At 42.6% G+C, this 22680-nt stretch overlaps 1 protein-coding gene across 6 annotated transcripts in view; it reads right to left on the reverse strand.

Annotated features, from left to right (window-relative positions):
- The window catches only part of DHRS12 (dehydrogenase/reductase 12), a 30362-nt gene extending 7915 nt beyond the window's left edge, over positions 1–22447 (reverse strand). For 4 of the 6 annotated variants that reach the window (XM_069011307.1, XM_069011298.1, XM_069011317.1 and 1 more), the window contains exons 1-7: positions 21110–21245; positions 20342–20475; positions 17714–17796; positions 11222–11314; positions 10337–10418; positions 881–942; positions 52–156 (exon numbers count right to left, since the gene is read on the reverse strand). In XM_069011307.1, the coding sequence (XP_068867408.1) occupies positions 52–156; positions 881–942; positions 10337–10418; positions 11222–11314; positions 17714–17796; positions 20342–20475; positions 21110–21165 (615 nt within the window). In that variant the 5' untranslated portion in view covers positions 21166–21245. Of the gene's footprint in view, positions 1–51; positions 157–880; positions 943–10336; positions 10419–11221; positions 11315–16156; positions 16343–17713; positions 17799–20341; positions 20476–21109; positions 21246–21448 lie in introns of those variants that run through there. The other 2 variants (XM_069011332.1, XM_069011326.1) reach the window with 2 other exon arrangements.
- Between the last annotated feature and the right edge of the window lie 233 nt (positions 22448–22680).

A 22680-nucleotide genomic window follows, 5' to 3' on the forward strand; every position in this document is an offset into this window, starting at 1 on the left:
GCTGCCTAGCAAGGAAGAGCTGGGATTTGTTCTCAATCCCATGGACTGTACCTTGTTCTGTGCATACACCATAGTTCCATCAAATGGCCCATTTCCCGACTGCAAGTCAGATATGTTTAATTTTTGAACTAGCATGCCCCCAGAAGAGACAGTTATCTGTAATGAAATGAATGAAAAACAAATTAATGAAAAGCAAAACCAGGAACTCCCCACAGATGCACTCATGCATGCAATGTAGTCTTCAGGCCATAGATGGAAGTCCCTATGGAGCAGGATTCCCCTGCATACTCTTTGCTATGCTCCTGAGTAGAGCATACCTGGAGATGAGGTGGAAGATACGTAAGTTTTTTTAAGAAGTGATTTTCATTCAAAGTGATGTTAATTCATTTCAGGAATTTTGTGCTTCCTCCTTTTGAAAAGTAATGGAGAGAAAGAAAATAGCAGTATAGCACTATTTGCAGTTTGTATGTTTAGCATTTACAGAAGCTAGTCAGAAGCCATACAAAACTTGGGAAATTTCATTTTTAAAAATGTACCTGCTGTCTAATTTCACACCAAGATCTGTAAAGCTCTTTTAAGACTATACTCCTGTTGTAGGTATTTTGCACTCTGCTGCAGGAGCTAACTTGCCCTAAGGAAACTAAGAGGGTAAGTTCCCAAATGAAGTGTTTTACTCTAATTTCCAATGAAGGGTTGAGAGCAGCAGGCAGGAGCTTTGCCTTAGAGGAGGAGGTTGTTGTTAGCAAAATCCAAGAGGATTCTAGAGATCCTTACAGCATTATAAGTAATCCTGCATTGCTAACACAGTCAGAGAACTGCTGCCACAAACCTGAAGGTAAAAACAGTAAAACACCCTTTTTAAACAGCATCACAGACTCACCACTCTGGCATCAGTTGCTTTTTCCAGGAGGGGCAGCAGGGCAGTTGTCATGATATATGTACCTAAAACACAGGCACCAACATTAACTTTTCCTTTTAAAAAAAAGCTTTTTTTTTCTCTCCACCCTCTATAACAACCCAAAACCCTAAGTTTCTTTATCTCTGAAACCTGACCTGAATTTGACAATGATTTTGTTGCTGCTTCACCTGCAATGTGCCAACTCAACTTGTAGTGGTTCACATTGCCATATACTTAGCAAAAGGCATAGGTTATTTTACAGACTTTTACGTTTCTTGTACTTATAGAGAAAACAGCTCACTACCTTCAGCCACAAAACTGAAGGCAAAATGGCTCAGGTATGGAATTCCTTGGGTGGGGGACGATGATACCAGTGAAGAAACAGGAATCCACTTCCCTCCAAGTGAGGCATATACACACAGAAGCCAGGTCATGAACAAGAGAAGGAAACTGTGCTTCATACTTGCAGTTCTTAGGGCACTGCATATGCACTTAAGACTTGTTCATTTTTGCCTTCTCACTATGAAATCACTCAGAGTACCCTGACATTTTGATTTGTGTTGCACACAAAACCTACCCGTTAAATCCCCAGTATGACCATTATGGAAGATAAGGAATCCTTGCAGGAAGAAGTATTAATGTTGCTTGCCCAAGGCTGAGCTAAGATTACTTGGGGAAACTTAATTGTGTCTTTCCCTGCTTTAATCGGGTTCGCTTAGCAAGGATTGGTACACACCACACAAACGTATTCCATTACAGCTGTTACCATGACCAGCAAAGTTTGTTATTCCAAACACTGCTCAACTGTCAGTGTATTTGATTCAGACACACAGACACACCTAATGATGTTTCACCCAACTGAGTGCAACACAGAGATTTTTTTTGGTTTTATCTCTTCAGAGATTTTTTTTTCTGCTTAAAATGTATTTTTAAAAACTTCCATTTAATTCGAAATGAATCTAGCCCCATCTAATCTAGTGTTTCTGCATCTACTTCCCTCTCATGTCTCCACAAATGTCTCTAGTTCAACAATTCTATCGGTGCTAAACACATTTTTTTCCTTTAGACACCGAGGCCATGTTTTTCACTAGGCATGAAGACTTCAGCATGTCTTTACAACCTCTCTTCCACACAGGCAATGAGATCACCCAGTTAAAATACAGCATGTTTATAAATATGGTACCAAAATCAATCGTGTTACATGCTTGGTGAACAAGCTGTTCAGTTCCCCCGTCAGTCACAGCAGTCTTCACTTTCTCTATATAATCAGAGGTTATGTCCATACACACACAATATATTTAAAACCTTGGCAAATCAAACAAAGCAAATGCACAGCAGATGAGTAAAAGCAGCCTGTCTCCAGCAGAAAATGTGAGCAAAGGCAGTTTCCAGTGAATAACGAGAGCCCGGCTGTGTCCCCTGGTAGTGGCGGGGAGACTGAGCAATGACATCATCGGTACAAGAACTCTCGCTGACTGTCAGGGGAGACTGCTGCGATGTGGGAAAAATAATCCAAAAAAAAAAAAAAGCACTTCAGTACAAGCTGAGAGCCTGGTTTAAATGTTGTTTGGCTGTGGATTCTTCAAAATGCAAAGTAACATCATGTCTTGGTTAAATAAGCTGCATCTCCTAAAGGCAGAGCTGCAATGCACCAGCTCTGAAGATGCTCCATTTTACCGTCCTGCAGATTAATTTTCACTTTTAAGGGACTTCATGTTGATTTGTTAATTCTAAAGAGCTGCAAAGATGAATGCACTAATGTTGCCTCATTAACAACTGAGTTTTGTTTTGTCTTCCAGCTGGAAAAGAGAAATGTTCAATGCCAAAAATTCTGCTTAGAGCAATTGCAGCTTGTCAGAAGTTTATGGGCTTATTTAGAACCACAGACTAACTGCAAAGCCTACATCTCCTTTCTTCCTCAAGTTTATTAAGAATTCAGTAAATCCCATAAAGCCAGAGCATTCCACATTTTTACCCTGCAAAACCACTTGCTCATTTGCTTTGAGACAGAGCACAAACAGAGCAGTTCTGATCACAGCTTCCTATGGTAAGCAACAGTATCTGAAAACATACACAGACACGACGCATCAGGCAGTAAGGCTGAAGCATTTAATTTCTCCCACTGCTAAATATTTCACCAACTACTGTCCCCATTATAGGTGTCTGAACACAAACTCCTCATTCCTTTGACAAAAATACTTGGATATTATCCATTCTTATTTGCCTGGGCTGGTCTGTCAGGCAAAACAGCCTGGAAAAGAAATTTAGATCACTAATTGTAGAACAGATACACTTTGTTAACAAGGTTTATTGCTGGTTAGAATACATCATCATCAATTGAAACCTCCCCATTTTTATCAGTCCAAAAGCTGGCCCATGGTTTGATGGTGACATTCAAACAGCTTGGGAGAATGCTCAATGTGGTCACTGCAGGGCCTGGCACAGCCGTGTACCTCACAGCAGGTACCTTGTCCAGCACAGCTGTATTGCAGCAGGCACTAACACAAAAAACTTTGCTAGGAAAACCAAGACTGGTTTGGTAGAAGAAACTACATTCATCTCTGCCCCTACTTAAGGAAATCAAGGCAACATTCAAATTGTATATCCTTTTGCCAATACTTGATTATCCAATGTACTGGATACCAGCCTTTCCAAAACGAGTACTTGAGCATTCTAACACATTTACTTGATGCAAAAACATTTTTGTCTGTTAAAGGAGAAACTTCCTCCCACAGAGGTTAGTTTAAAAAGATAAAACATACCAAATGTGATTAATGCTTAATTATCACTGTTCAAACTGTACAGATTTTTTGAGCTTTTTTTTTTTATTTAATAGTTTAACACAAAAGTACATGAAAGGCAAAGTTTGAGAGTGCTGTGCCTTGCACTGAAAGCAGTAAGTATTGGGTATCTGCTGGATATACAGCTGGCACTACCTTCATTCAGGACTGTGTGACAGGGGCCAGATTGGTGCATTACCATTCCTGTCACTGGAAAGTACATTGTCCACACGGCCCAAAAGCTTGTCTCCCACTGGTGTAATGGGGGGAAAAAAAATCAGTGAAATAAATGGTATACAACATTTCCCTTTGAAGAGAAGTACTTGCTGTGATACAAAGGAGTCCAGCAAGATGAATTTGGGAGTTTGCTCAGAAGCAGCAGGAATGCAGAAAAAGGTGAGTCCAGTCTGTCACACCCATATAAAGGATTTCATCTTGCCCTCACTGAACTCTGCCAAGGTGAAGAGTTGACTTGCAAAACCTACTGGACAAGCTACAGCCCTGTTCTGTGGAATGACATTTGACACAGTACTGGCTGGCCATGTTTTCTCTACTTAAAAAGGCTCCTGGGATAGATGTACAATTTATTTTAAAGATAACCAGTCTCTTAACATTAGCTTTCTCTGGAAAAACTTCTGTAGCTTTTATATCTTGAAGGCGATCTCACATAATATGATCACATATAATAGAGAGTAATTAAAACTTTCATATAGAGCAACTCCACCATTACACACCATTAAACCAACTGTATCATATGGTAAAGTACACAGGGTGGGTCGCCAATCTATGCATTAAACACGGTCATTCCAGTGAAAGTAATGAACATGGCATTTAATGAGAACACACTTTGTCCATGCACACTCCCTCCCAAGTGTGGATCACATTAATATTTAAGTTTCGTGTTTCCTTGATAAATATAAAAACAAAACCCGCCAAAAATATTGAATCACTACGCATTCCCTGTTTGGTAATTGCTCCACTTGCTGAGAGATCTCCTCAGTTTAGTCGAGTAATCTGATATTGTGCTCTAACTAACAACTCCAATTTTTGACTCCGTATAGTGAACTCCTCTGTCAACCTGGATAAACACTAATTCAGTGGTTTCACAATCACAGAGTGAAATATTAATGACACCAGTGTAGAAAATAAGGCACCATTGCAGAGATAAACATTTGATTCATATAGTAAGTTGTTTATTAAAAAAAAGCCCAAAACCTACAAAAATCAGCCTGTCTGCCTCATAAACTCCTAAATCAAGTTATGTTACCTTTCCCCATGACCTGATGCAGAAGCTGAGGGGACTCCATGGAAGACACTATTACTAGGTCTTGTGGAAAGGTAGCTCTGAACGTTCTTGCAACAGTTATTCCACTGTGGGTCTCACGACATGAACAAAATGAAAGCTGTCCTAGTGCAAGGGACAGCAGTCTACCATGTATTAGACACGGTCTTTCCCACAGAACATTGCAAGTCGTTCTGTACTAAAACATGAAACGGAGCAAAACACAGGATAGCCCTAACAGGAAATATAAACAAACACTGTGCACACAGATTTCAGAACTGGTGTAGATCACTCTGCCAGAACCTGGAAGATTCCTTAGGATTCACATATTTCAGATTGAAAATCAACAGGGTATCACATAAAATAAAAGTACACAAGCACATACTCTGACTTGCTTTAAGATTTAATGTGACCCTAAAATCTGTATTTTATAAATACATTTTTAAGAAAATTATGGTTTCAGCAGAAGTACCATTGTAAAGCCACTACCTGCTTATAACATCAAATTAATTGATGATACAATTACTGTGGACCCAAGCATCTTGGTGGAGTCCAGAATGTTTTTTGCTTGATGTTCTATCTAGCAATTAGTGGCACATTGCTGCTAAGGTTTTTACCCTGCTAACATTCAGATAAGGGCAGGCAGCCAGCACCATACTCAGTGAAGTTTTTCCTCTGTCTGAGCTCTGCAGTATTATTAGGAACAGTGTTATTTCGACTGTGAAAAAAGTGGGAACAAAAAAAACCCCCAAAAATGAAACACCACCCTTTTATTGCGCAGATTTCAATGGCTCACTCATCTGGTAGAAATAGGTTAAACTGGCTTGCTTTTCTTGAGTCCAAGTAAAAACAAACCACAGAAACAAACAAACAAAACCACCCAACAAACAAAGTGACAATCTTCCTTGGCCTGATTATCTTTTCAAGCCTGGAGTTTATGTAGTTCCTAGTAAGAGACATCCCTGAGTCTCTTTTCCTGAGTAAGAGATCAGGAATGAAGATTTTAGTGTGCTGTCTCTGAGGGCCAATTCCACTGCACTAGCAATAACTGAGAGTGTATGGGAAGAGTTGACGAACATGAAACACAAAACAAAGGTTTACATTTCCCTCAAACAACAAAGCTCATCTCAATAAGGGTTCCTCTGTCTCCTGGGAACTAGGCTTCAGTACCATTACTGCATGTGCAATTACATTCAACTTTATCCTTTCACATACCACCTCTCATCCATAAGTCTCAAAGCTCTTTAGAAAACAAAATTGGAACCACAGCCTTCTTTTCACAGATGAGGTTGTCTTGCCAAAGATCAGGCATTGAATTTATGGCAAACTGACAGCTGATATTCAAGTTGTTTGACTTCCAAGTAATTCAGAACACACCAGGCTACACTGGCTTCTGTGAAGCACCAGTTAGACACAGGTCACATGTAGGGAAGAGACTGACAAACACCTATCCAGGTTAGGCAGTTTGCCATAGATGGGCTATAGCGTTACTATGACAGATAAACACCTTATTTCCTCTGGCTCTAACCAGTCTGCACAGAGAGTAGAAGTATACGTCTATATATTACTAAAACATGAGAGCACATTAGATTGAGGAAAAGATGCATACTGGGAGCATCACTTATTTATCGCTCAGTGTGTTTTAGCATCCCCTTGGCTGGTAAGTAGCAATAAAAAAGTAACATATATGCCATTTTTCCATGTCAAGCAGGAAGATACTTTGAGTGAAGTAAAGTGAGGCAGGTGATAAAATAGAGGAAAAAGGAATGCTTCAGCTAAGTGTCTAGTGCTTCAATAAGAACATGATGCTTTTGCCTCCACTTGCTTATCAATGCTGAAGTTTTTTTCCAAAAGGACTGAATACAACCACCTTTAATAGTCTTTGCTGGGAGTTAAACCAAAACAAGTAAAATAAAATTAAATTTAAAAAGTTTTGACTCAGAAGTCTGCAAGTCTCATCAGAGGAAATGATTGCTTGTTGCTGCCCAGCTCCTGGGTACAACTCTGAGTACATGGTCAGCCAACAGGAAGAAATATAAGGGCAACATCACACAAACTAGAGGACAGAGAAAAAATCTGCCCATCGGGATTGGCAGGTCTGCAGGCAATCTGCCCACATTATCCCAAGCGAGTCACTCAATTTGGTACTGAAAGTGTGTTTCAATCAGCAAAGTGCTACTTCAGACTTGTACCTGGCCACTGCTCCCACATTACAGTGTTCCACAGCTATTCTGCTCTCTACATTCACTGAGCTCCAGCAATCAGGCAACAATTCTTGAGGCTCTAGCAGGGAAAAAAGGCAAGGTGTTTCATTTGACAGCAACAACAGAACCACAACAAGCCATACAGCGTTTTTGCCTCAGACTCATTTTAAGCGTGCTACAGGCACCAGCACAGATGCAGCTGCCACCACCTGCTCAAAGCACTTTACTGTTTGAACTTGAATATTAAACAAACCACACAAAGCCTTAACTATCAACCTGCATTTTACATTTTCATGAACTTCATCCACCTGCATATTCTGACAGCAACAGAGAGGACTATGCACCTCTTATTTCAGTTGCTATCTTCAATTAGCCAGTCAGCTGTGTTTTACATTAAGAGAATTTTTCTTTCTGTTCTAACCAGTGTTATTTTTGTACATAATCATACGAGAGGACTTATGCAGTCATTTCTGTCCCATGTATGCCCAAGAAAAGTTCAGGCTATAAAGTATGTTCCACAAGTTAGATCATCAATTAGAACTGAACACTGACATCCATTATGCTCAAAAATGGAGTAAGAGATCAGTCGAGAGGAAAATATTCCTAGACCAGATTTAAAAGCTCCACAGCATTTCAGACACCTAAATGAGCAACTTTACAGCTTATGTAAATGTTAATCAGATATCAGGTACAGAATTCAAAAACTCTGTCGCGCATTTAAAGCATGCTATATTTCAGTCTTGCTTTCTTAGATAGTTACAACCTACACACTCCTTTACTAGACCAGAGCTAAGAGCCAGGGTAGGAAAAAATAGTGAAAGAAACATGGAAGGAGCACCCTACATGTAAAGATCTGCAAAAGATATTGGTATTATTCTATCTTGTCAGTTAAGCGAGGAACAACTGCACATTTTCCAAACAAGGGCCTTGAGCCCATGTCACCCCTCAGGCTTTACCATTACTGGGGCAGAGAGCAGAACTTGGTTTGTTCTTTCAGACCACATTCCAGTTTATAGCCAACTTATGTACCAGCCATATCTAATTTAGCCAGGCTTTCCTCTCTATAACCACAGAGAGTTACTAAAACAGAAATTACTTCTCCCAAGTAAAACACACCCAAAGGTACCTAGTACTCAGGGAAATAACATAGCATCTACTCTGACAGGTATTTCTCCACACAGCTTTCTCCTACTAAAACTCCAGATGTTATGATTTATTACCCTATCCCTGACTTTGAAGAAAAAAGCCTGTGGTTTGTAGCCTAGGTCCTTCATGTGCGTCTGGCCTGCAAGCACAGAAGCTTCCTGTTGCACTGCCAGCTTCTTCCAGCTCAACCAAGTCCCACTCTGTTCTAAAAGATCCAAAATCTAATCCTTATTTTTTATCTAGAGAGAAGCAGTCTAAGCAAACAACCCAGTCCTTGCCTGAACTCTGAAAAAGTCGGACAACAGAGGATGATTTACCTCCCTAAACTTCTTATGCAATCATGCAGCAAGTGATACACGAATGAATAAAGGAGATCTATAAGTAACACCCACAAAAGATAATACAGGCATTTTCCTAGTTTGCTACAACCATAATTCAGCTTCCTCTGTGCAGTTGTATACCGCTAGTAAGGCTGATTTACATCTGGAAAAGCAGAATTTGCTGCTTCTACTTGTGAGATAAAATATAATTCAAGTGATGCACTAGTACAGTTCCTCAGCAGTTAATATCCTCAATGTCTAAAACTAAACCAAAACATGCATTTACATTCAGACTGTTGTGTTTGTTTCACTCTGCTTCTCCCTGGAAGAACTGTACCTTTGCAGATTGCTGGGTTTTAGTCTGAACAACCAAAAGAGGATTTAAACTAATTTATGGTGAATAGATTCCTCAAGGTAGAAGTTCTTGTACTTGTGCAGCCAGGGGAAATGTCATGGCAAAATAAAACTCTTTTTGAATTTTTTGGCCATAAGAAATAGAAGTATGTTAGCAAAAGATTAGTCAGAAGCAAATGAATCTATGCCTTTATACTTGATTTAATTGTCAATTTAATCTATTCAGACTTGCAGAAAAAATGAGCTGTATGTACAGTAGTGAAGCAAAAGACATTTATACTAAAATGTTAGTTTTCAAACATAAATAGCATTTAAGGAATCAACACAGGAAAAAGGCTAAGAATAAAAACCAACAATTGTTTCCAGATTATGCTAGTTCTATAAATGCCTTATCTTTACAGACTAGGTTTTCCCCTTCCTCATTCCAGTTACTGATGAACAGGAGGAAAATACAGAAACAAAGCACCACAGTTCTTCCTTAATGTGTCACTTTTGAATATATTAAAGACAGTCTCTTGAGAAATCCACCTACCCTGCAGGGAAGCAAAGGGGGAAGAGTAGCAGGACTGTTGGGTGGATGCAAGCACCATGTCTCTCTGCAAAAGGTGCAGCTTCCAGCCTTACAGACATCAGCAGTGTCAGACAGCTCTTCTCTCTGCTGGCTGGCTGTTTGCTCACCTCTTTTCCATGACTTCTGTGGGGAACCTTCCACTTTGCTCACCATTTTCCCTGCCCTTCCACATCTCCACTTTCCCTCTTGACTTGTTTCCCATCATTTGTCCCTCTTACACCACTGCCACAGTTCACACAAAATGCCCCTTTCACATGGAGTGCCCAAGACTTGCCCACTACTGCTCAATCCCTTGACTAGAGATTGCATGTTTGAGAGCATCCAGGGCACCATATGTGGCACAGGTTTCCTACACAGTGCCTCTGGCACATCAAACAGGGCTGTGCAAGCCCACTCAAACATTTGAACGTCTCTATAAACATCTGAACGTGCTCCAAGCTCCATCCAAACCCCAGAAACACAATTATTTCAAAGAACATCAGCAGCAGCAATGCTTGGAACAAAGTTCCCTGGCAAATTTCAGAATCAACCTGCAACTGTCCACTTCTGCTATGATAAATAAAGGTGCTGATATCAGAACAACTGAAAAACACAGACAAATTTTAAAAATGACACTCCAAACAGCTGTAATATTTCTCCTTTTCCTTCCCAGCTTCTTCCCTAGCATAGCAATGCTATGATCGCTCTTTGAGCAGGAATACATACCTCACAAACCCAGCTATAAAAACACACTTCTGTAAGCAAAATAAGTATGTTCCAGAACCAAGCCTTCAATACTCACCCAAAGTGTTTGTTGCAAAGTTTTTTTCAAGTCCATCTTCAGTTAATTCTCTGCTATTCACCATACATCCCGCATTGTTGATCTGCAAAACAACTCCTTTAAATGAAAACAATCTACACAAGTATCTACAAGGAAATCCACACATATGAGCAGTCCATGTTAATCTGCTGTTTCCTGACACTGCAACACAAAGCTACACACTGTAGCTTTTATTTGTTCAATAAAACATGCTTGCAAGCTGTGTGCAGCTAGCATAGTCTCTGACACATTTCTTTCTCTGCCTTACCTTCCAGAAGGAGCTCAGGCTTTTCTTTCCCACTTCAAAAAAAAAAGATCTGCCCCTACACACCTTCCTGCGTGTTCACTGCCACTCCTCAAAACTTATTTCCACATTTTTATCAGACTTTCCTCATCTAGTAAGCACCAAAGGAACTGCTCCAGGTGCCTCAGCTGTAGTACAGCCCCCCGAGCAAATTTTCACTGCTAAGTAAGAGGAAACTGAGCCCCTTGCCAACCATGATGATTAACTGTTTCCTCTCCCCTGGCTCTGTTTTAGTCTTTGGACTTCTTGCAAAAGTTTAGTCTTTCAGAAGGTCTGGCTTTAAGAAGGACAATGTTATTAGTAATGGAAGTCAAAGAGAAAATGTATGGTGTCTCCAAAGATGCAGCTATAAAATTACTGCTTTTCTTTTTTTGTAGCACATCTGCGTGAACTGAGAAAGGACAAGAGCAAGCAAACCATGGAGACTCCTGAAAAAAAAACATTTAGAGAAAATTAAGGGGAGAATTGTGGGCCAAACTGTGAGGTCTACATGACCTGTCAGATAAATTCATAGGCTACACACTCCCAAGACAGACACACATGATTTAAGTATACAAACTTACCAACACATCTAATTTATGTTCATTTTGGAATTTTTCAGCAAACTTCCATATTTCCTTGGGATTAGATACATCCACAATATGCAAGAAGATATTCTAAAGGAAAAGAAAGTAAGTCACAATCAACAGGGAAAGTGAAGAGAGACCCTGTTTAGGCCTGTCTAGGTGAAAAGGTACTTAAGCAGTATGAAAAAATATTGTCTCCAGAACGCAACAAATACAGGTTAACATGCACAACTGCAATATTTAACTCTAGTCCTTAAAACATGCTTAGTCATTGCTTCAGCTGCTTCTGAGACACAGATTTTTAATGCCAAAGTTATTAAGAGAGAGTCCTACTTAGATAAATATATGTGACAGACCGCCAGGCATAGCAGAGAACTAGAAAAATATTGCAAACCTTGCAAAATTTCAGTTTAAACAATTTAGCAGCTCTCTTTTTGGCTGAACTTTCCACGGAAATGCTCAAAGTCCCAGCATTAGAGAATAATCTAGATTGGAAGAGACCTCTGGAGGCTGTTTGGCAAACATGGAGATTCACCAGCCTGTCTGAGCCTCCAGCGTTTGATCACCCTCATGGTGAAAACGTTTTTCCTACTATCTACTCAGAATTTTGTCCCTGTTCCAATCTGTGTCAGCTGCCTCTTGTCCTCCCACTGCAGACCTCCAAGAGAAGCATGGCAGTGCCTTCCCTACACACTCCCATCATGTGGCTGTAGAATACAGCCAGACCCATCTCAGCCTTCTCAACACTGAGCAGAATCAGCCTTCTCAGAGCCACCTTGCACATCACATGTCCCATCTCCCTAGTCACCCCCTGCTGGACTCACTCCAGGACATGGATGACTTCCTCCTCCTGGGGAGTGCAAATCCAGGCACAGGACTCCTGCTGTGGTTTCACAAAGGCTTAATAGAGAGGAAGATGCACTTCCCTCAGCCTGCTGGCTAGACTCATGTTCATACACCCCGGGGTATGATTGGCTTTCCCTGCCCCAGGGCACTGCTCACAGAGGGACAACTTGTCACTCCCAGGTCCCTTTCTGCAATCTGCTTTCCAGCCAGCTAGGCAAAGGCTGCACTTCATTCTGTCACCTGTGCTGTTAAAAAGATGTCATCAGGTTTTGCCCCTGTATTGACTCCTGGGGGATGCCACTAAAAATCATTAACAGATCAGCTTTGTACTGTTGATTGTTACTTTTGGAGCCACATGTTCCAGAGTTTTCCATCTACCTTTTCATCCACCAGTTCAAACCACATCTCTTCAAATTGGCTACAAGGATATCATGGCAAACCATGTAAAAGGCCTTGTCAAAGTTAAGGAGAGCACTGCTCCCCTCTTGTCCATAGGCAGAGTCATTTCACCAAAGGGATCAGGGAGAGAATCAGAAGGGTAAAAGATAGAGAACATGTGGGTTGAGATAAAGACAGATTAATAGGGAAAGCAAAAGCCACACACAAAAGCAAAAAACCCCAAGCCCATGGCCATACCCCCCTGAGAAGACCCAATCTTGTCTGATCTCAGAAACTAATCAGAGTTGGGCCTGGCTAGTACTTGGATGGGAAACTGCCTGGGAATACCAGCTCCTTTAGGCTTTTTACAAGAAATTAATTGACTGCTTCCCACAGACAGGCAGGTGTTCAGCCATCTCCTAGAGAGCAAGGCCCCATCACACATAATGGTTACTTGGGAAGCCACCACCCCAAACATCTCCCCATTCCTTTTTCTTTCCCCCAGCTTCATAAATGGAGTGTGTTGTCATATGGTCTGAAATAACCCTTTGGTCAGTTTGTCAACCTGTCCTGGCTGTGTCTCCCCACAACCTCCCATGCAACCCCAACTTCTTCTCCAATGTGGCAGCACAAAAAGTAGAAAAGGCCTTGGCTCTATACAAGCCCTGTTCAGCAACTACAAAAGCATCTCTGAATTATCAACCCTGTGTTCAGCACAAATCCAAAACACAGTCCCATACCAGCCACTGTGAAGAAAATTACCCCCACTCCAGCCAAAACCAGTACAACAAGCAAAGGTACAGATCCACTCCAGCGCTTGAGTCATGCCAACCATTTCTCTCTAATCCCAGTGAGATGACAGCTCTGCAGTCATGCATGGATTCCCGTGTTTCCTATGCCATGTGTACTCATGAACAGGCATCTGACATGGGCTCCCAGACATGCTGCTTTCTCATGAAAACTGTGAGAGCTTCCTCCCTTTTGCTGTCCCCATGACACATACTCACTGTTCCCATGACTCCCGGGTTTGGTCACTACCAACCAATGAAACCACTTTAAAGCCTCCTCACTAGGCTTAGCAAACCTGTTGGCAAAGACACTCTTGCTCCAATTTGTCATTGCTGCTCAGCTCATCTAACAGAGAAGGTACAAGAAGCCATAAAGGCCAAAGTGACAAAGGCCAAAGTGACACCAGCTGAACATTCAGGTGTTGACCTGCAGGACATATAAGCTCCTACCCAAGCCCTTCCCTTTCACTGTATGGATTTAGGAGACCACGACTTGCCCTTGACTCTCTGTAAACACTCTTGATGAATTCCAGGTCACCCCTCACAATGTCATGGGTGCCCATGTCGTTGGGCAACAAGAGGTACTAGTCCAAGGTCCAGACCAGCCTCAGCAGACTCTCTGCAATACCTTACATCTGAGTCCCCAGCAAGTGACAAACCTCTCAAGTCATCAAGCCAAGACTGCAGATGGGTGTCTCCATCCCCCACAGGAAGGAGTCTTCAGCCATCATCACCCACAGCTTCCTCCCACTGTCAACAACTGTTCAGGATCATCTATCTCCAACACCTCCCCTGACAGAGCTTGCTCTTCCTCATCTGTTACCATGGCACTATACCTATCCTATAAATGCACATCTGCCGGCAGAGAAGGAGCTGCCTTCTGTTGCCAGCATTCACAAGCTTCCATTCCTCCCCATCTTAGGAGACTCTATCCACCACTTATTCAAGTGCAGCTTCCAGCTGTCCCTCCTTCCATGCAATGTGCTCTTCTACTCTCTGTAGAGACCTTGCCAATCTCCTGTTCTATTCCCTGTGGTTCTGCAGCCTGCTCACCTCCTGCTGTCACTTCACCTGGCAGCTCAGCACCCTGAGGACAGCAGAACCCAACAGATGAAGCCACCATCATCCGCTGCCCCAGACTCAGGGAAAAGTACCAGTCACTCCCTGCAACCCAACATCTGCCACATTATCCCTCTGGAGCTCTGTCTGGACTAGTCCCCCATGTGCCACTCCCATGTGGCTCCAGCCAGGGTGGGAGAGCATGCTTTCAGGAGCATCACTGCACCCACTCCAGCTGTCTCAGAGTGCTGGGTGCCTTTTGCATCCCCTTCCATGCTAACTGCTGCATTAACTCCTACATCCTTGTCAGTCACTCCATGTCACAACACTCTTGCAATGTTTTGCAATACTATGGCCAGCAATGTGGATGCAATAGAATTTAAAAAAAAGGCTTAACATTGAACAAAGTTATAATTTTCTAAACCACTAAAGCTAGAAATAATTCCTCCCTCCAAAACATCAAAAACCTTTTGCTGTTTGTTACAGACAATTCTTCTGCTTTCTGCCGATTTGTGTTCTACATAGTACAAGCACAGTGGCATTTATCAGCATACAAAGGCACATCAACTCCTACTCTTCTCCTAGATAGCACTTAGTCTCAAAGACACTCCACAGATTGTCTTATGACGTATGCCAGGAAAAGACAGTTTTAAAATAATTATGCAGAGGATGTGTTCTCTTGCAAAACAACAAACAATCATTAAAGGGCCTCCTCTCTTTCCAAGTTGTTTCTTTAAATACTCATTATACAAGCAAATGAGATAAGTGAAGAAGCTGAAGAAATGATATGGCATTATTGCCTGCCTGTAATTCTGCTTCCCTGAAGATAAAAAGCACATGACTTTCTCTCTAGCCATTTGATTTCAGCTCCTTAGTTGACTTTGGGTCAGAATTTTCTCACTGTAATAACGTGCTCTAGGATAACTCTGCCTGATCAAGGAGATTGGCCCAGATGACCCACCCACCGTGGTCCCTTCCAACCATACCCACTCTGTGAATTATTTCTGACCAAAAAACTTAACACTGCTCTACTGGTTCAAGCTGGATACCTCTTTAAAACTTTCTACTTCTAAAGCTAATACCATTATCTACTGGTACAGAAGAGGTAAAGTTTTTTGGGCAGATGTTCAATGTTACACGGGATTTCAGAGACTGAAAAAGATCCAAATCAACGCTTATCTGCTGAAGACTGTCACACTGACTCCGGAAAAGAATATTCAGGCCTGTTACCTATAAAGGTCCTCGAAGGTAGCAAAGCCATTTTCAAAGTGAAACCTAATCTCCGTGACTGGATCTATTTTAACAGATTAGGAGAACTTTCCAGTTCCCAGATCTAGGGGCAGGTGACTGCCAAATAATTCCATTTCAGCACTGAACTCCAGCATGTACTGTGGAAGATGGAAAAAATCTTTGGTGTATACTATAACAGGATCTCCATCCAAATTATCAGGAAGAGCAAGTTCAGTCTGGATACAGCTTGTCAAGTTGCAGATAAAGCATTTTATTATCCCTCTGGATTGCTTCTGAATGAGCACTTATAAAGAAGGATGTTCTTATGGACTCCTTATTAAAATGCTCTTCCCAGTGCAGTCACGTGTCCCACAGGGCCTCTTGTACAGCTCATCTAACACTTCCCTGAGAGCTGCTCTCTGCATGAGTGCCCTGTCCCCAGGGCCACAAACAAGTTCTGCAGTGCCCTCGCACTCTCTCATGGCTACAGAAACGATGGGTTTGCAGCCTGCCAAAAAGTGGGAACGCAGTAATTATGCTGCCTTTAGAGGAAGAATATTATTTGCCTCAAGTTTTTTTCACCAGGTGACAGAAAACAGAACATGAAGGAAGCTTCAGAGGTCAAACTCACCTCTCTTCCCAGGCTGTCTGACTGCAGTTAGAGAAGGAGGTAACACAGATAATCACCAGTCTTACTATAGCCATGGGATTACACAGCTATAGACAGCTGGAAAGTATTTATTTCTACATAAGGACTGCTCTAATTCACCTTCATTAAAGAACTGAAGAGTAATGCTGGTTGTGCCACACTAGGGAGCTGAAATCAAAGAGCAGAAATTTAGTCAATATGACATCTCTAACCATAAAAAAGTCTTCAAAATTTTTGATCCACATTAAAAAGCATTACTGGAGTCAAAATACTGTGTACAAGAGTCAAGTCATTATGTAAAATGAAGATAGGTCTCCATCCAAGTGCTGTGGGTTAACCATGGTAGGTAGTTCAGCCCCATACAACCCTATTTACTCACTCCACTTCCAGTGGGAATGGGGAGAAAATCACAAGGACAAAACCAGCGCAACTTATGGGATGAGATAAAGCCATTAATAAGTGAAGCACAACTGTGTGTGCAAACAAAGTAAAACAAAGAATTAATTCACTACTTCCCATTGTCAGGCAGGCATCTAGCAATCCCCAGGAAAGCAGGATTTCATCCCATGCAACAGTAATTTGGAAAGCCAAACACCATAACTGTGAATGTCCCTCTTTACTCCTTCTTCCTCACAGCCTTTACTGCTGAGCACAATGTCATATGGTCTGGGGTGTCCCTTTGGTCAGCTGTCCCAGTGTGACCCCTCCCATCTTCTTGTGCACCCCAGCCTGCTCACTGGTGGAGCAGTGTGAGAATGAGAAAAGGCTTTGATGCTGTGTGAGCACTATTCAGCAATAACTAAAACGTGAGTTGTCAACACTGGTTTGGTCACAAATCCAAAGCATAGCACCAGAGGAACTGCTATGAAGAAAATTAACTCTATCCCAGCCAAAACCAGGGCACCAAGATAGAAAGATAATGACTAGTGAATTTCTCCGTAAGCACACCCTCCTGAACAATTAGGAAAAGCAACAGTGACAGATACAGAGGGGTACTGTAGAGTGATACATACAGAAACGAAAAGACTGTGTAACAGAGGAAAGGAGGGAAGGAACAGATATTATAAGAAAAGGAGATGAAAAGGCATGTAGAGCACAGAATTAGGACCACACACAGCACTTCACAGAGCAGCCAACCTTAGCAAATCAAGAGCATGTTATTCCGACACATAAAACCTTCAGCTCCAATGCTGTAGACTCATAAATGTTGTTGCAAGTGTTGCAATGCATTAACTTTTAAAAGCCTCAGCCATGTAGTTAGGAATAGTAAGTAAGTAGGACATCAGAAAGCAAATCAACAACAAACGTTAAATAAAACAGCATGCTGCTGATGATGTTATTAATCACAGAATACATCACCTAATGAAGTTAAATCACTTCAAACCATTTGAATTATAAACTACTAGATGTTTCCATGTCTGTATGAAAATATTATTAAAAACACAACAGCAAGATGTTGGAAGAGTATCTCAAGGCCCCTGGGGGCTTTAATATTAACAGCCTTTCTAAGAGTAAACAAAAGACTGAAAAACAGCTCACCTGATTGCCCGTTTCTGTCACTATTTCCTCTTTGGCAACTTCAGCCCGTTCCTTATTTCGGCAAACCAGATGAACCGTGCCACCTGGTGGATTGAGACAAGAAAAGCATTTGATACTTAATTACTGCCCGCATTTGGGGGAGACATCAGCATTTTAACTAGGTGAGATACTAGATATCAGAAAAAAGATGGAATATTTTTGCTTGGCTCTGGTTCCTGTGAAGGCAGGCAGGGTCATCATGCAAGGCTGCACGTATGGAAAAGGCCACTGCACTCTTAAGTACTGTGCTCAAACCATTTCTGTCAAGTCTGTACATCATGTTTAGTGGGTGACATACCAGAGCTACACTGGAAATTGAACCTAAGGCATCTGTATCATAGACAGTTTTTTGATAAATGTCTTAGGAAGTTCAGTAAAGGGCTTGAACAACACAAGTGACTAGAATCACTCTGTGAAAAGGAAATAAAAGTGCCAGATACCAGAATTCTCAGCAGTGGAGATATGACAAGGACTATAGCCTCGAATTGCAGCTTGGGAGGCTAAGGTCATCTATTAAGAAAAATAATTTTCAGTAGTTTTCTTCTGAATAGACCAGGCTGTCCCAAGAGGATGCATAATTTGCATCCTTGTGGGTATCAAGCAGCAAGACTCAGCAGTGACTGGTTTGATCTACTGTTGCCAACAGTCCTGCTCCAAATGAGATGCTGGACAAGGTGACCTCTAGAGTCAACCAACTTTTCCATGAAAGGAATACACAAGGCAAGGCTCTTCTCAGAGACCTGGATACGTAACACAATCTCATCACTTAGCCATATTAAAGAAAGCCTTCAAAAACAAGACTACAGTAGAGCTAGGCAAACTTTTTTTTTTGCTTCATATTCTCTGATTGTTACAAGTCATGTGTTAATTTCAGTCATAGGAACATAGGAATACCTATACTCTTTACCTTTGCCTGTTTTTAAAGGTGTTCTAGGGATTGCTAGCAGTTCACCACTAGCAAGCTCAAGGAATTAACCCCTAATAGAAACATAATTAATCACTGATAGAATAACCAGTTGTGCTGGGTCACACTTCTAGTGCCCAGAACCCAAATGCAAAACACCAAGTCTACCTTGAGGTGATACAGTCCCACACTGCACAGCCCAGTCTGGGGTCTGATAATGAAATCTTTTGTCTACAAGAGAGGCTTTTCCACTGAGCACCAGGACAGGGGGGAAGTTTTGGTGTGACAGATACACTAGGAAAGGAATTTAAATGTATTTTACATGGTAAGGATTGAAACTATTTGAACTTAACACATGGGAGTAGTCAGAGTAGTTGGGAGAAGACTCTATCAAGTTGGAAGTACAGTTCACAAGACACAGAGGAAATCCCAAATCTGCATACCCATAAAACACCAATTCAGAGAAAAGCTGAACTCAGAACACAGAAATTGTCAGAAAGATCATCATTAGTTAGAAAGATCCAAGTGCTTGGAGGTAAAGCCAACATAGCTTGATTATTCTTCTGCTGAGTATGAATTCCTTATTTCCTTGTTGTGGTGTACTTGAAGAGATTCAACTAGAAGCCTGAGCGCCAACAGCTGACACGGAGTTTCAAAGTGAGATGTTCAAGGATGGGACCAGGAAGTCATTTAACTTCATATGAACAGCAATGCCCATACAACATATCAGACATGCAGTCTGAGCTCAAGGTTGTTCTGCTAAACATAGTGACCAAATCCCATACAGATCCAGCCAGCTGTCCAGTTTGCAAAACCTGGTAGAGATATCCATTTGTGAGCAAACCAGTCATCTGACAAAGCACTACTTACATAAAGTGATTATATACATTAGCAGTAGCGGGAACCTGAAATCAATCACGTGCTGGCACTGATGTAGATCTTTAACCCAAAGAGTCTTTGATGCTAACAGTTTTGAATTAGTTTAATTTAACTGAGTCGCCACTTTCCTTCATAACATAGTTACGAAACCTAAGCACACAAAGAGAGCATAGAGCCACAAGCTCCTCCCTTTCTCTACGTGCCAAAACTCCTGTCACTCTTGCACAACAGGAATTATTTTGTCAACTCTGTAAGGGATTAAGTTTATCCTTCAGCAGCAGCTAGGTCCAGTTCATACCATGTCCTTGCGTACAGACAACAACATAAAAAAAACAACTACACGTAATCAGTCAAAGGGCACAAACTCCAGGGTGTTATCATTAAGATCAAGAACACCTACATTGCTTTTTTTTATGCTCTCCCATCTCATTTTTGCAAAGACAATTGTTTTCTTTCATCATATGATACATTTGCAAATTCCTCAGTTCAAATTCAGCCCAGCTGCTACTGGTACTGAATTAGCCTTAAACAGACACTGATCCATCACCAACATCCTTAGATGCCACTATAACACAGACAGTTTTGGTAAACATGCACTTGAAAAACAATTTGCAGATCCTCTCTGCTAATTTGGTTTCCTTATTCCACTTTTCACCGCACTGATTGTGTTTAAACCTCTGACCCATACTCAGAGCCCTGTAAAATGACCCCACATCCCAGGGGGTGTGTGTGTGCTGGAAGGCCAAACCCGCTTCCTTCCATCTTCTCTGTAAGCCTCCTGGGAGCTCCATGGCAGCCCAGCTCACCTCTCCTCGCTATCTCCTTGGCTGTGGCCTTGCCAATGCCACTGTTTGCACCAGTGACCAGGAAGGATCTTCCAGCCACATCCACCTCCACATCAGCTGAGTTGAAGTGCCTGGAAGCAGACTCGTAGCCAGCTCTGAAAAAAGCAAGAGACACCTGTGAGAAACTAGAAGAGAAACCTTCCAAAATAAACACATGTGTGGGTTGAAAAGCACTTTCCTCTCACAGCTCAGCATACAGTAATTGCCCTGTTTACTCTCTGTACTCATGGGACAGGCCATGAACACCAGTGACACTGCAGTCAGCAATGTATCATAGAATCATTAAGGTTGGCAAAAGGCTTTTAAGATCAAGTCCAACCATCAACTCAGCACCACCACCACGTACACCCATGTCCTCAAGTGTCGTATCCAGATGGTTTTTTGAACACTTCCAGGGATGGTGTCTGCATCACCTCCCTGGGCAGGCTGTCCCCACGTTTTGCAATGAAAGCCACAACTCGCGGTGGCGTTTGGCCGCCCCAAGCCACCCAGCCCTCACCTCGACCCTCGGGGACCGGCCCGGCCAGAGCCCCCGGGCGGGCCGGGCAGCCCTCACCGAGCGGGGTGGGAATCTGCCCGCCCTGGCGGGGGCGGGCAGCCGTCCATAAAACACCAGATGGACACGGCCTCGCCGCGGGTAAAGGGCCGCCGACAGACAGGAGCGCCTCAGCTCGGGCGCTGCGCCCGCCCCACGCCGCCTCCCGGGCCCCGGGCGGCCGCCGCCCGTACCTCGTGTACTCCCGCAGCCCCTTCACGAACCACACGGTGTTACGGTACCAGGACATGGCGCTGCCGCCGCCGCCGCCGCCCCGCAGCGGTGCCGGCCCCGCCTCTGCCCTTACATAAGGCGGCCGTGCCCGCGTTAGGTAAGGGCTGAGAGGGCCGCGGTGACCGCCGTGGGCCGGCCGCGCTAAGGGAGGGTGCGAGGCAGCGCGGCGAGTGTGACAGAGCGGGGGCAGTGGTGCCGACTTCCTCCCTAGCAGCAGTTCGTGGGCTGGTTCTTCTTCATCCCTTCTGTTTTCTCCCCTTCTTCATTAGCCATGAAGGACGGCTGCAACGAGCCCCTACCTCGCTGCAGACGGCTGGGCCTGGCGACGGTGGTGGCAGAGGAAGGATGGAGAATTTCCCAGAACACCAGCTCGGGACAGATGTGGTTGCCAGCTAAGCTGGGGCTGCAAATGGGGTGTTGTGTTTTGGGAACAGGGAACAGTGCTACATGACCTGGGGCTGCATCCTGTGCCCTGGAAAGCTGTCAAAAGGATGCTCCCACAGAAACATAAACAACGATGTGCCACATGAAGTATCATTTTGCATAGCAAATCCATTAAATACCCAGCTCCTACTGATGAAGTATTCCAGTAAGGAAAATGGTACATGAGTGGCTGTTGCAGTAAGAGGAGTGAAATTCAAAATGTTTTCAGTTCCTCTGGTATGTTCTTTGGACCTATAAAGCCCAACAGAAGCACTTGGACTTGCACATCTGGACAGCCCATGTTAGCCATAAGGAAGTTGTCATCATAGGCATAATTATACCTTTAAGTACACAAAAGGACTATGCGCTTAGAGAGTTCAGTGTGCAAGTTGGATAAATTCATGCATTTTATGGGGTATGCAAGGCCACATGCAGAGAAGCTCCTTTGCAAACCCTATGTAAGTTTTCAAGAGCTTAAGTTACCTGATTTCAAAAACACAGATAGGGGAGAAATGGGAATACTCTCTCTTTTTTGGATGCTGTATTATAGCCTGATACTTCCTTTTCTAAATCTCTAAATCTCTTCTCCCTGGCAAAGGCCTTGTACTAAAGTCTTCCACTTTCTCAGCACGATGTGTGAGTATTAGGCTCATACAAAAGGCACTGCCTACCATGAAGTTACAACTTCTGAATTCGGCCCTGTCTGCTTGTACTGTATATTACGTGTGAAGTAAGAGTATTCAGAGGGCAAAGAGACACATTTTCACTGTGATATTTTCTTCCATGCAGAGGCCATCCAACTACATGTTATACCTTTGCATGAAATTTAAAAATGCTTGTTCTTAAAACAATTGAAAGACTATTAAAAAATGTAAATGCAGTAATCCAGATCGTGCTTTATTGCCTGGTCATTTCTGTGTTTACCCTATTTATTTCTTAGGAACTGAGATTATGGCTTAGTACAGGCAAAATGGGATGATGGGTCTGATGTGTTTTGTTTGTAGTTTCAGCCTGTGTTCTCATAAATTGGGAAGTTTGTCCCTGCAGTCTGTCAACCTCTGAAAATAAATGGGGTGCATGCAGAGACACAGAATTCCTCACAGGCTAA

The sequence above is a fragment of the Aphelocoma coerulescens genome, chromosome 1 (assembly GCF_041296385.1).
Source record: "Aphelocoma coerulescens isolate FSJ_1873_10779 chromosome 1, UR_Acoe_1.0, whole genome shotgun sequence".
NCBI lineage: Eukaryota > Metazoa > Chordata > Aves > Passeriformes > Corvidae > Aphelocoma > Aphelocoma coerulescens.